Genomic DNA, 12,766 nt, shown 5'->3' with positions numbered 1-12,766 from the left:
AGAGAAAAAGTTAGCCATATCAAAAGATCAAATGCTAAGCGAACGATCAAGATTTTTTCATTGAAGTTCAGAGAACATAGAAAAGGAATGAATATCAGTGCCTTCCATATGCCATGCACTGGGCACTTCTTATTCCTTATCTCAGGTAATGTCCCAAAAATTCCATGAGGTAAATACTGTTATCCCTAATTTATAGATGAGAAAATAAAACTAAGAAGTTAAGTAACTGGCCCAAGGTTGCACAGTTATCAAACAGCAAAATGTAGGTTGAATGCCTGGCTAACATTAGGCACACAGTAGGAACTTCATAAATGTCAGTCCCTTCTCCGTTTCTCTACTCATCCATTCAAGTAATATTTTTCCTAGAGCAGCATAATCCAGGACCCCGCCCCCCATACCCCCACTCCCTCCCATTCCTCCCTCCCCACCGTGCCCCCCCCCACCAACCCTTTCAAGGGATCTGAGGTCAAAACTGTTTTTATAACAATACCAAAGACATCCACATCCTAATCCCTGGAACCTGTAAATTACCTGCATGGCAAAGGGGAAACTAAAGTTGCTGGCAGAATTATGGCTGCTTAACAGCTGATTTTAAAATACAGCATATTCTGAATTGTGCAGGTGGGTTCAATGTAATCACAAGCATCCTGAGGTGTGAAAAAGGAAGGCAAGAGACTCAGAAAGACCAACCACCCATTGCTGGCTCTGAAAAATGGAAGGGCTCATAAACCAAAGAATGTGGGAAGCCTCTAGAAACCGGAAAAGCAAGGAAACATTCGCCAGCAGACTGTCAGGAAAGGATGCAGCCGTGCCAACACCTTGATTTTCGCCCAGTCAGGCCCATTGCAGACCGCTGACCTCCAGAACTATCAAATAACAAATGTGCATTAAGTCACTACACTTGTGGTCATTTGTTACAGGAGCGATAAGAATTTACTACAGAGACTGCCTTCTTCACTTTTCTTCTCGCCAACGTACCATGGAGTTTTCCAGAGGCTACATGATGTGTGATTCTGCAACAGAATGACGCAAAAATCAGATCCAAGAATCTAGCTATCTTCCATCAATCCGGGCATTACAGAAATTTGCAAAATTTGGGGCTTCCTGGGTGTGGTGGGGAGAGGGGGAGGCGTTGGCTAATCACTAATCAGTACACAGGGAAGGCCAGGGATGAAGTTCAAAGACGCACACAGCATGCAGCATAACAGGAAATAACGGACCACATGCAAATACACCCATCTCTTTACATTACAATTGCATAGTGATTTCTTAGAATTCATCATTTTAGGGCAAGATTTCTCAGTCTTGGCACAACTGGCATTTGGGGCTGGATAATCTTTGCCATGGGTGGCTGTGCTCTGCATTGTAGGCTGTTTAGCAGCACCCCTGGCCTCCACCCACTAGGGGCCAACAGCCTCTGCTTCCCCCAGAAAAGTCTCCAAACATTGCCAAATGTCCCCTGGGGAGCAAAATGTACCTCCCTCCCCAACTCTGGTTGAGAACCATAGCTCTACAGGCAATTTTTGCTACAGGTTATAAACCAGTATTTCTTTCCCTAAAAATACAAAGATACTAGCTATTGTTATCAGTTATTAAATAACTCTTTCAGTCCTAGCACAACACTTAATAAGGGGTGGAGGCGGGTTAGTGAGCTCTGGAGTCTAGGTCTCCTTCACAGGGGCCAGCGCCATCACTAACTGTGTGGCCTTGAACAAGCCATCTGATCTCTCCAGTTTTGGTTTCTTCCTTTGTAGAATGAGGCCACTAACTGTATTCCTAAAAATACAGTTTTCTTTCAGCCGAATTTGATACAGGGTGCAAAAGTACTGCATTTCCAAAAATCTCAAATAAAAAAGAAGAAGAAGAAGAAGAAGAAGGAATTCAAATGAGGGGCAGTCTACAAGGTGACCAGTACTTCTCAAAACTGTCAAGGTCATCAAAAACATGGCAACTCAGAGAAACTGTCACAGCCAGAGAACCAGGGGGACATGACAAATAAATGCAGTGTGCTCTCCTGGATGGGGTCCTGAAGTAGTAAAGGACACCACACTACCTAGGTTAAGAACTGAGAAAATCTGAATTAAGTATCCATCTAGTTAACATGGGTACATAGTGACAAAGTATCAATATTGGTTCATTAATTGTGACAAATGTACCACAGTCAGGTAAGAAGTTAACAGGGTTTATAGAAACATGCCATTTTTCTGTAAATCTAAAACATAAAGCTTGTTTTTAAAAAAAAAACACTTTTTAAAAATCCAAATGAAAATATAAAGGATGGAAGAGAAAGAGTGAGTAAAAACTCTCTTCCCTGAGCAGCCTTTACTCTGGGAGCCCTTCAAAGGGAAGGTACCTGAACAGATTGCTTGCATTACCGCAAGAGACCAAAAGGCCAGAAAGAAAGAATCAGGGAGTGAGAAAACAACATTCTTTTGTCTCCTTGCAAACTGAAACAAAACAAACAAACAAAAGACTACTGTATGCTTTCATATTTCTTCTGGCCTCTCATCCCTACAGACCCCGTTCTCAGGATACATTTCCCGCATCCCTGAGCAGTTATTTGCTCAGGTGTCAGAGCTCCTGGGGCCCACGCTGTTTATCTCCCCAAGCTGGACTGTCACTTAACTGTTTACCAGTCTCCCGCTGCCAAAGGCAACACCGGCAGGGGTGGGGCCTCTGTGGGTCCCTCCCTCTCAGACCAGCCCATCTGTGAATCCACAGCCTTTAAGCTCACTGCTAGGTATCAATAAAAGCTTGGTGAATGAACGAAAGCTGGGCACTTGTACTGACTTCAGCTAAATGGGGTAGGGATGGTCCAGGCCCATTAGGGCAAAGAAGGAAGTGTCAAATTAAAGTCCCTGTGTTCTCACGGGTGAGAGAGACACTGACTACGTGCTGGGGTGTGAAGAAGGGATGGGGCACACGATTACCTGATCCTCAGACCCGCAAAAAGTCTTACACATTATTTAGCAGCCTCGTTCTACAAAGGAAGAACCCAAAGCTACAGAGTTCAGATGGCTTGTTCAAGGCCACACAGTTAGTGATGGCGCTGGCCCCTGTGAAGGAGACCTAGACTCCAGAGCTCACTAACCCGCCTCCACCCCTTATTAAGTGTGTCTAGGACTGAAAGAGTTATTTAATGACTGATAACAATAGCATCTACTGAGCATCTGCTGGGTAACAAGCCAACACTAAAAATCCCCAAATTATCCCCAGATTGCCGTTACAAAAACTGAGGTCAGAGAGGAAAACAACTTGCCACCAAGGTCACATAAGCCAATAAATCTCAAAATCTTTCTCAAACTGTCCTACTCCAAAGTCTCCTTGGGGTTATCACACACCTAAGCCCAAACTCTGGCCCAATGCCGATCTCTACCACCCAACGCTTCGGCTGCCTCATCCACGGGCACTGCTGTAAGCACCTTTCAGGGACGGACTCATTCATTCCTGGCCAGGACCCTACGATGCGGGTCCTGCTGCCAGCGTCCCACTTTAAGGATGAGGAAATGGAGGCTTCATGCCTGGGGGGCACAGCCTGCAAGCGGCAAACCTCGTCCACAAAAGGAGAACGGCAAAATTTTTGCCTGTAGTTTCTTATAAAACTAAACATACCATCACCATTCAACCAAGCAATGGCTGAGTATTTAGAGAAATGAACACAGGATGTTCATTCACACAAAAGCCTGTACCTGAATGTTTACAGCAGCTTTACTGTAATGGTCAAACACTGGGAACAACCCAGATGTCCTTCAAGGAGTGAACTGAGGTTAAACCAGGTTAAGCTGTGGTACATCCACACCATGGAATGCTACTCAGCAATAAAAAGGTCATACACACAACTTGGATGAATCTCCAAAGAATTATGCTCAGTGAAAAAAGCCAGTTCCCAAAGTTTGCATGCTGTATGATTCCATCTATATGACATTTTGAATTGACAGAATTTGAGAAATGGAGAATGGATAATGTCCCAGGGATTAGAGAGAGAGGAAAGGAAGGGGGGAGGGGGCGGGGCGTGGCTATAGAAACAGCGTGAGGGACTCTGGCAGTAAACTGTTCTTCATCTTGACAGTGGTGCTGTCTACAGAAACCTATTGTACAAGTGCTAAAACTGTACAGAACTAAATACACAAGTACGAGTAAAACTAGAGGACTCTGAAAAAAAGCTGTGAAATGTATCACTATCCATATGATACTGTACTATTGTTTTGCAAAATGTTACTATTGTAAGAAACTGGGGTAAAGGGTATGCCATATCTCCCTGTATTAATTCTTAGAATTGTGTATTGTAAATGCACCATTATCTCAATTAAGAGTTTCAATTTTAATTGGAAAAAAAAAAGCCTTGCCTGCCCAAAAGCTGGGCTATGTGACCTATATTTCTTTCACCAAAAATCTGCAATTTCCAATGTCTCCAAAGCCAGTCCTTTTTCTACCATACCACACAACCACTTCAAAGCCAATGCAAAATTAACGCTGAGCAAAGGAAAACAAAGAAAATAGCCTGTTACATAGTGTTTTGCATTGCTGGCCACTTTAAGTTCCTTCAGAAAAGTATCCTAATTGATTTCTTTCATTAAACTGACTTCTAGCCAAAAAAAAAAGAAAATATGATTCTACAAAATGTCCTCTCCCACCAAATCATGTCTCCTATTTCCATGAGCCACCTCTACTTCCACACTCAAAAAAAATCTGTTTAAATTTTCAATTCTAAATCTTCCTTAAGAAAAGCAGCACCAATATCACTGGCCCTTTACACGGGTTCCCAAATGGTCAGCTAGTACTGGGAGGCAGAGCAAAGCAGTAAATAAGACAGTAAGTTAGGGGCTGAGACAGATCCATCAAGGTGTTACGGTGGCCAGGTTCCTTAAACTTGAGTCCTGCCCTGGCCGGATGGCTCAGTAGGTTAGAGCGTCGTCCGATGCGCCCTGGTTGCCGTTCGATCCCGGGGCAAGTCCCTCCAGGAATGGGAAGAATTCAAGGAGACAATCTTTGTGCCTGACACTAATATTTACTCCGTCCTCTTTCTGCCTCTCCCCATCTCCCTTAGTAAGAACGGAACCAAGCTAATTTTAAGTTCACCAGGCCACGAAGTAGCCACCCCAGAAATCCCCTCCTCGCTGAGGTTAGGAGGTAGCGCAGAGCCCTGCCAGCCTCCATTCTCTCCGGTTTCAAACACAGCAAATCGTGCCTACCCCCGAAAACAAAGGAGGAAAATAGATTAGCCTCCGGACACTGCCACATGCCCAGTAGCCCCGCTGCAAAGTAATCCGCGGCTTGTCGGATTCGGACTGGCCCTATTATTAATGTTCCTTAATAACACAATCTACCGGTGCGTGAGGGTGACCGCCTCCCCAGTGATGGCGAGCCCTCCACGAGAGCCCAAAGCGCTTCCGATGCAGATTTCTGGCTAAAAATCCCAAGAATTTATCAAACAGCTGTCCAGCAGTAGAAAGACAAGAGTTGTAAAGTTTCTGGAGGCGCATTTTTCCGCGTTTCCCCGAATCGCAATGCAGACGCGATGTCGCCTGCAGTTGAAGGCGACCGGGGCGACCGAGGATCACGACTGGGGTCCCGCGCGGATCCGAGGATGCACGCTTCCCGGCTGACCGCATGCGAGGGAGCCTGGCGCCCCAGCCCCGCGGGGACGGTCCTGGCAGGTACAGGGGGCTTGGGGGCCCGCCGCACTCACCGTCCGTGCTCCTCTTCGCCTCCCGGTAACGCTCCCACAGGTAGCGCTTCATGTCCGGAGCGGTTCCAGGTGCTGTGCACAAGGGCCGTGCGGAGCCGGCGCGCAGCCGTCCCCGGACCGCAGTCCCGCATCCGCCCCGCAGGGCCGCCGCCGCCGCCACTGCCCTGGCCCAGGCCCCACGGACCACCACGGCCACCGCCGCGGTGGCCATGCTTGCCGCCGCCCGGCTACGCCTGGCACCGCGGGGCCGGAGCTCCGCCCGCACTCCGCTCGGCAGGCCGGCAGCTGCCTGCGTCTGAGCACGTGGCGGCGCGGCCCACCCCTTCGGCCGCGCTGGGGCGGGGCCTCTATGGGGGCGGAACGCGGGGGCGGGAACGGGGGCGGGGCCAGGGCGGCCGGGGCCAAGCTCAGATCTGGCTACGATCAGATCTGCGGTGCACCGGAGTGGTGGTGCGGAGGGGCGGACGCCGGGTCAGGCCGAGGCCACATGGAAAGGCCTGACTCGTTGCCAGCTTTGGGCCACTAAACGTGACCCCGGCGCCGCCTGCCGAGCTCCGCAGCAGTTTCCTCCCGCGGCCAGTGCCTGTCCCCTCGCTCTGGTTGCACTGACAGTGCCTCCGGACCCCGCTTCAAGAGGTGACCTCGCTCCACGTTAATGGCCTCTGAATTCTGGATCTCCTCTGGATCGCGGGGGTGGGTCGACGACGTCCCCAGATCCCCAGCTGGGAACCTTTCAGTGCTGCCCGTGAGGGGGCAGCTGGGCTGAGGCCCCACACCTGGGCTGATGTGCTTGAAAGGCTCCCCTCACTGCGTAACCCAGAAGACCACTACCCCCAGAAGATTTCTGCCTAGCGAGGGAGGCAGACCTCCGGGACAGGCCACCCAACTCCTATTCCTGTCACAGGCACGGTGCACTTGTCTTCTCTCGGACCTGGCAGGCTGCACCTGTTCCCTGTATTGTTGTTCTACCAAAGTCAAATAAACAGTAACTCCCACCATGTAACGTTACTGCGTGTCTCAGCTCCTGCAGGAAAGGCTGATAAGGCCCACACAGGACCTGACTGAGAACCACTGAACTGCGAGGGCTTCCCAAGCTATTAGTTAGACTGTGGGTACCGTTGAGCAGGACTGGGTGACGGGAATAACTCTCAAGCCTCGCACTCTGCCTGGGAGACCACACTGCGACCATGAAATAGGTGGGGAACGACTGAAGGCAAGTAACACAAAGCATTCGTGCAGGCTTTAGTTGTGGCCTGGAGGGGTCAGAAGATGCTTTGTGAAAAAAGGTGGCCTCTGGGTTAAACTGTGACTATAATAACTACTATTTATTGAAGGATATGCTGGGTGCATTATCTCATGCAGTCCCCTCAGTAATCCTGAAAGGTTGGTGCATCATTTCTCCCATGTCATAAATAATGAAACCGAGGCTAAGAGAAGTGAAATAACTTTCCTAAGATGACACAGCTAAGCCAGTTCTTCCATTTGGCTTCTTAATGTAGTTGGGTGTTAAGGGAGAAGGTAGCCAGTTAACTGGTAATCCTTAACAGTTCATGGGTAATATCATACAAATCGCTGACAAAATAGGAGGCAATTAAAATATTTAAGATGTATATGATTTCAAGCCATGGACTCTGGCCCTTTAAACTTTATGCTCTTTGTTCTATTGTTTATTAATATTTCATTAAGAAGTTGAGGTGATAGCAATTGTTTACATGAAAAATTAATTCATAAATTCAAAATAGATCAACTATAGCAATGTAAAAGTAACACAGATTAGAACTTTATAGCATTGCTTCACTATAGTTTTAGATATGGAACCCTGCGAGTTCAACATTCACATACCTACCATAGAAATGTCAATCACTTAAAAATTGTTCTTCTTAGCAAAACTCTGTTACAGTATTTTAAGCAGCCAAAAATGGTATCGATCTCATCAAAAAGTTCTAAATAAAGGCAAGTAGAAAAAAATTTACAGACACAGAAGAGTCCATGATCATTTTTATTTTTTATTCATATCATTCGAGGTCCTCAACAAGTATTTTTCAAATTGAGGCCTCTGCAAAAAACTCTTCTGAGGAATTGAACTGTAATCTGGGCTATGAAAAAGCCACTTTTCTGAGATGAGTTCAGTTAAGGATTCAGAGGGATTATTTGTGCTAAGAGGCCATAGCAGGCAATGCTGGTACATCTTGGGGATTTGTCCAGTTCCAGCCTCCACTTCAGCTGACAAAATCCTTTGTCGTGAAAGCTTTACTACATCATCCATTATATCCACAGATTTAATCTTAGAGAAATAACCTTTCTTTTTCTCTGATGCTTCTTTTTCTGGACCATTCCCTATTTCAACACTATTTTGTGTCTTCTGTTGGGTCTTTTCCTCAGCAGAAATAGAAAAAATGGGTCTCAAGACCTTTTTCCCTTTTCTGGAAGCAATTTTTGATTTATCTGAAATTGTACCAGGTGCCAAGTCTGTGCTTTTAGCCCTCGGTAACTTATTTGCCTTCCTGCACATTGCAGAACTCACTGTGCTAGAACTCTGGGCGCAGTGGTAGTTTAATTTCAGCAAGTGCTTCCATAATGAGGCGCCATTCCTAGAACCCTCAGAACATTGCTGTCTCGTACCTTGAGGCCATCTCCTACCCCGGATCCACTCAAGTTCCCTCAGAAGGCTGCAAAAGATCAAAAATCATCAAGAGGTTATGCCTAGGACATGAATAACCGGAAGTATATTTCTTTTTGTGACATAGAACAGGAACTCACTAGAGGATTCCATGGATTGATGAATGAGAAGATCCCAGGTGAGTCGCCCTTAAATCAAGTGATCTGTACAAATAGCCCAGTGCCTCAATCAGGATGTGATGACAAGAGTCACTTATCAATAACTGACCTGCTGGATATTTGAAAATAAGAATATTAGAATTTTTAAAAATTACTCCTGACCTCACACATTTAAATGAGGAAAGAAAATATTTATCAAAGGTAGCATTGGAACATGACCTATTGTAGTATTCCTGCCAAAAACATTTAACTTGAGTCTGCTTGTGAGGAAACGGACAGGTACAGATTGAAGGACATTGGAGCAGGGAGGGTAGGACAGAACCTGACCTAGACTATTAAAAAATATCGATATCATGAAAGACAAAACAAGCCCACTTAAATGCTCTAAAGGATACAACCAAATGCAACCAAAGATCTCATATAGGCAAACAGCTAGGACACTTGGGGGCATCTGAGTAGGGACTATATGTTAGATAATAGTCTTACATAATGGTTAAATTTCCGGGGTTTGATCATTCTATTGTCGTTATGTAGAAGAATGTACTTGCTGTACTCAGAAGACACACACTGAAGTGTTTATAGAGATAAAAGTGTCATATCTGCAACTTGCAAATGGTTTAGAAAAAACTATGGTTGTATGTGTCTGTGTGTGTATGAAAGATAGAGAATGCAAAGGTGGCAAAAACCTTAACAATTGGTGTGAATATTGGTAGCTATACAGGTGTTTGTTATACATTGCCACAGGCCACTGTCAATAATTTAATTCTCTATAATGTGTTAAAGTAAAAAAAAAATGTGTATTTTACAATTAACTTGCAAGTGGTACTCATTTATTCAATTTACCCATTTTCAAGACTGCTTTCAAGAAGCAGAGTTTATACCATTGATTATAAACATAATGTAAGGCTTGATGGGGCATCAATCTGGATATGTGATAGATAGAGGCTGCTGGATATATATGAGCTAACAGATGACCCAGCCAGCGTCCCTGTATTTATAACAATAACAGCAAATTTATGTGAGTAATTACCATCCATCAGGTCTATATAATCTTGTAAGGTATAAACTACCATCACCTCTCTTCTTTTTTCATTTACTCTTTTTAATGGGACACATGGTTCAAAAAAGGAAACATATAAAGTGAAAAGTGTCTCTCCCATCTCTGCCCCCATCTGTGCAACCTTCTCCTAAAATGTGTGTCCTTCCAGGGAATCTTTGTACTTGTCCAATGTCTTTTAAAGATGAGAAAACAAAGGACTTAAGTGACTTGCTCCAGCTCAAGGGAGAACAATCCCGGGTCTGCCTCATCCCCCAGCCCCTGGCCTTGACTTCTACACTAGGCTGCCTCTCCCCCATGACTGTCCTTCTGAGTATCATTGGGAGCTTCTGCTTACAGAGACCTTCTCTCTCTGTAGCTCTGCTTCTTGAGTCATAGCCCAGGTCACATATTGGCGCAGCTTCTGCTGGAAATCTAATAGAGAGTTTCAGCTGTTGTCTCTACTTAACAATCTGTGGCTATTTTTCTTCTTTTTGAATTATTGTCATAACTCCCTATGATGTTCTCAGTTGGTCCAATCTAGCTCAGCAGAATACTGAGTTACCCTGCTCAGGATGGCCACGTTGCATTGGCCTTAATTGGCCTTAAAAGTTAACAGTGAAGAAGAGAACCAGGATGTGTCATGAGGTGGCTGAGCAAGAACTCATTCCCAGAAGTCCTCTAGGCAGCAATAACCAGATTCCACAGACTGTTCGTTCTGCCCCCTAAGAGGCTCTCATTTGCTGGGGGACTGAGGTTGTCACATGGACCAGCCGCTAGACACACCCTATTTCAGCCTCACGTTCCCTAGACTCTTTCTTGGTCACACACCTTAGGTCCTCAGAATCTTTGCCCTCGTGACCCATTCTGGATCAGTACCTAGAGATTTAACTTCAGAACGTTCTTGAACACAATCTGATCATTCTTTCTGGAACAAGCATAGTAGCTGCCAGGAAGGGACATCCTTGTCTCGGGCCCAACTCCAGTCCACTCTGTCCTCCCTTGGGGTCAGTACCAGCTGGGCAGCACTATGCAGCCTGGTTAGTCCTCCCAGCCCAAGGAAAAGGAAAGAGCAGGATGGGGTCATTTAAATTGGAGAGAGGTCACTAGCCCTCCTCCCATGTCAAATCTTCGTTGTGCATGTGTGTGCTGTTGGTTGTTTGGCAAGACATCATCTCATTAAATCTTCAGAATAACCCTACACACAGACATTATTATCCTCTTTGGCTGGTAAGAAAATTGAAACTCAGAGAAGTTATGCTCACGAGCCTAGAAAATAGCAGAACTGGGATTCCAATCTAGGTCCCTAGGATCCAAGGACCATAATTTCTTGAAATCACATTGGTTCCTTACATTTTCCCAAAAAATCACAGCCAGGAAGGAACCACCAGTTACCATTTCCACTTTGTACTTTTCCACGGAGCCACGCCCACCTTATTTTCAGCCAAACATGAACTGAGGGTGGGTGTCGGAGGGAGGTCTCACCAACTTCCTTAAAAATGTATTCTCAAATTGTAAATGGTGAGTTTTCCTAGTTTCCCCCTTTTTTTCAGAACTTAATTAAAAAAGTGATATCTTTATTATTTCCTCTGGAAAAAGAAAGCACTCCAATTCACCCTCTCTTGTCTTTATTCATGCTGATTCTTCTTGCTTAAAATGCTCCACCTCACCTTCTTCACTGGACAAACACCTGTCAGGACTCACAGCCAAGTTACTTTCTCTGGAAAATCTTCCTGTTGCCTCTTGCATGTGCTTCCCCATAGCCTCTAGCAATGTCCGTGACAGCATACATCTCATTGGACCTCAGTTATCTCTTACGTGATTATCTTCCCAACAAAACCTCCTGTTATAGAGAAGAGGTCTCTGGCTGAGCGGAGCCTTTTAAAATCAGATGTGGGGGTAAGGACTGACTCACCCTAATGAAAGTCACCCAGTAGAGCCCCGTTTAATGTTTTCCTTCTACAATGACTGAGAGGGTTGGCATTTCTTTTTTAAAACCACCCCAGGGAGAGGGAAGTCACAGACTTCATCCAAAATAAACAACTCAGTACAGAACACTCTGCTTGATCTAATGGACTATGAAAACCCGCATGTCCACTTTTTTCCTCCCACTGAAATGGTTTCTCAACAGGCAGATTTAAACCAGTTCTCAGAGAAGGAGAATAATAAGATGGCTTTGTGTCAGAGGTAGCTTGGAACATAAATCACAAAAGCCCTCCTTCATAGTCAGGATTAGTACTACAATTTCTAGAATTAAGTTCTATTAAGATTTATTCTTGAAACTGAATCACAATTGAGGTAAACTATAAAGGATCTATTGAACAGAAAGAGATTTCATTTTTGAATAAGTGCCTCACAAAACCATGATCAGGAGAAGAAATAAGATTTAGGATTGAACGCCCTCTCACAAATCCATCGTTTTAATATGTACTCACTATAGTCTCATGCATAAAAATATTATGAGGATAATTAAAATCTGAGTTATCATTGGTGGGAACCCACTCTTTTCATACTCCTTGGAGGATTACACTGTGTTATACATATTCATCAAATGCAGTAATACAAGACTAAGGATGGTGCCAAGACTTTTCAAGCTAAGAATTATTGTCATTAATTTATAATCTAAACTGAAATCTAAAAAATCAATTAAAGATTATTGTTTTCAATAGGTTAAAATACAATTTAGGCCATTTCTTTTGCCGTGACTAGCCTGGAGCACAGCCAGCACTTCTGTGGAATCCCCAGGCCCACCGCGTAAATACCAGAAAGAACATGTTCACCCTCTCTCTTACCTTCCTGTGTTGACAGAACACCATTTCTAATGTTTTCTGAAGATATAAAGAGTAAATCACAAGGCCCCTGTTCAGTCTCTTTGAGGAGACAAAATACTCCCATTGCAAAGAAATAGAAAATGAGTGTCATAAAAGGGCCCTTGGAGCTCCTTCACGCCTCTGCAATCAAGTTCCGTTTTAGTGGATTAATTAGAAATCTTGTATGATGACTCAGGATGTGCCTCTGCGGTCTGTGGATTACTCTCAGGGAACGGCAACTGAGGCCCTTCAGACTCAAGAGAAACTCCGCCCCCCCCCCACCCGCCACCTTTAACTACCTACAAGAATGTAAATTAGGAGCCTTGCCCATAATAAGAGATTATCAAAAATAACCTTTTTGACCTATCCATAAGGCAAGCCTGTTGCTGTTCTTATCATCCTACAATGACCTGCTGGTACCTTGATCTGGGACTTCCCAGCCTTTGAAACTGT

The 12,766-nt window shown here is 44.9% G+C and overlaps 2 protein-coding genes across 2 annotated transcripts in view; both read right to left on the bottom strand.

The window, feature by feature from the left end:
- NT5DC3 (5'-nucleotidase domain containing 3) overlaps nt 1–5,981 on the bottom strand; it is a 49,593-nt gene extending 43,612 nt beyond the window's left edge. Inside the window, exon 1 of the mRNA XM_054574616.1 lies at nt 5,690–5,981. Coding sequence (XP_054430591.1) covers nt 5,690–5,900 — 211 coding nt within the window. The 5' untranslated portion in view covers nt 5,901–5,981. The remainder of the gene's footprint in view (nt 1–5,689) is intronic.
- A 1,707-nt stretch (nt 5,982–7,688) lies between these two features.
- Nucleotides 7,689–12,766, bottom strand: part of LOC129071266 (putative tetratricopeptide repeat protein 41) — a 60,164-nt gene continuing 55,086 nt past the window's right edge. The window contains 2 exon segments of the mRNA XM_054574441.1: nt 7,689–8,358; nt 8,450–8,579. Coding sequence (XP_054430416.1) covers nt 7,689–8,358; nt 8,450–8,579 — 800 coding nt within the window.

This window comes from Pteronotus mesoamericanus, unplaced genomic scaffold (assembly GCF_021234165.1).
Source record: "Pteronotus mesoamericanus isolate MK-2021 breed Mesoamerican mustached bat unplaced genomic scaffold, CSHL_Meso_final contig_263, whole genome shotgun sequence".
In the NCBI taxonomy this organism is placed as follows: domain Eukaryota; kingdom Metazoa; phylum Chordata; class Mammalia; order Chiroptera; family Mormoopidae; genus Pteronotus; species Pteronotus mesoamericanus.
Note: the sequence above shows the minus strand (reverse complement) of the source record. Positions and strands in the feature narration are given on the sequence as shown.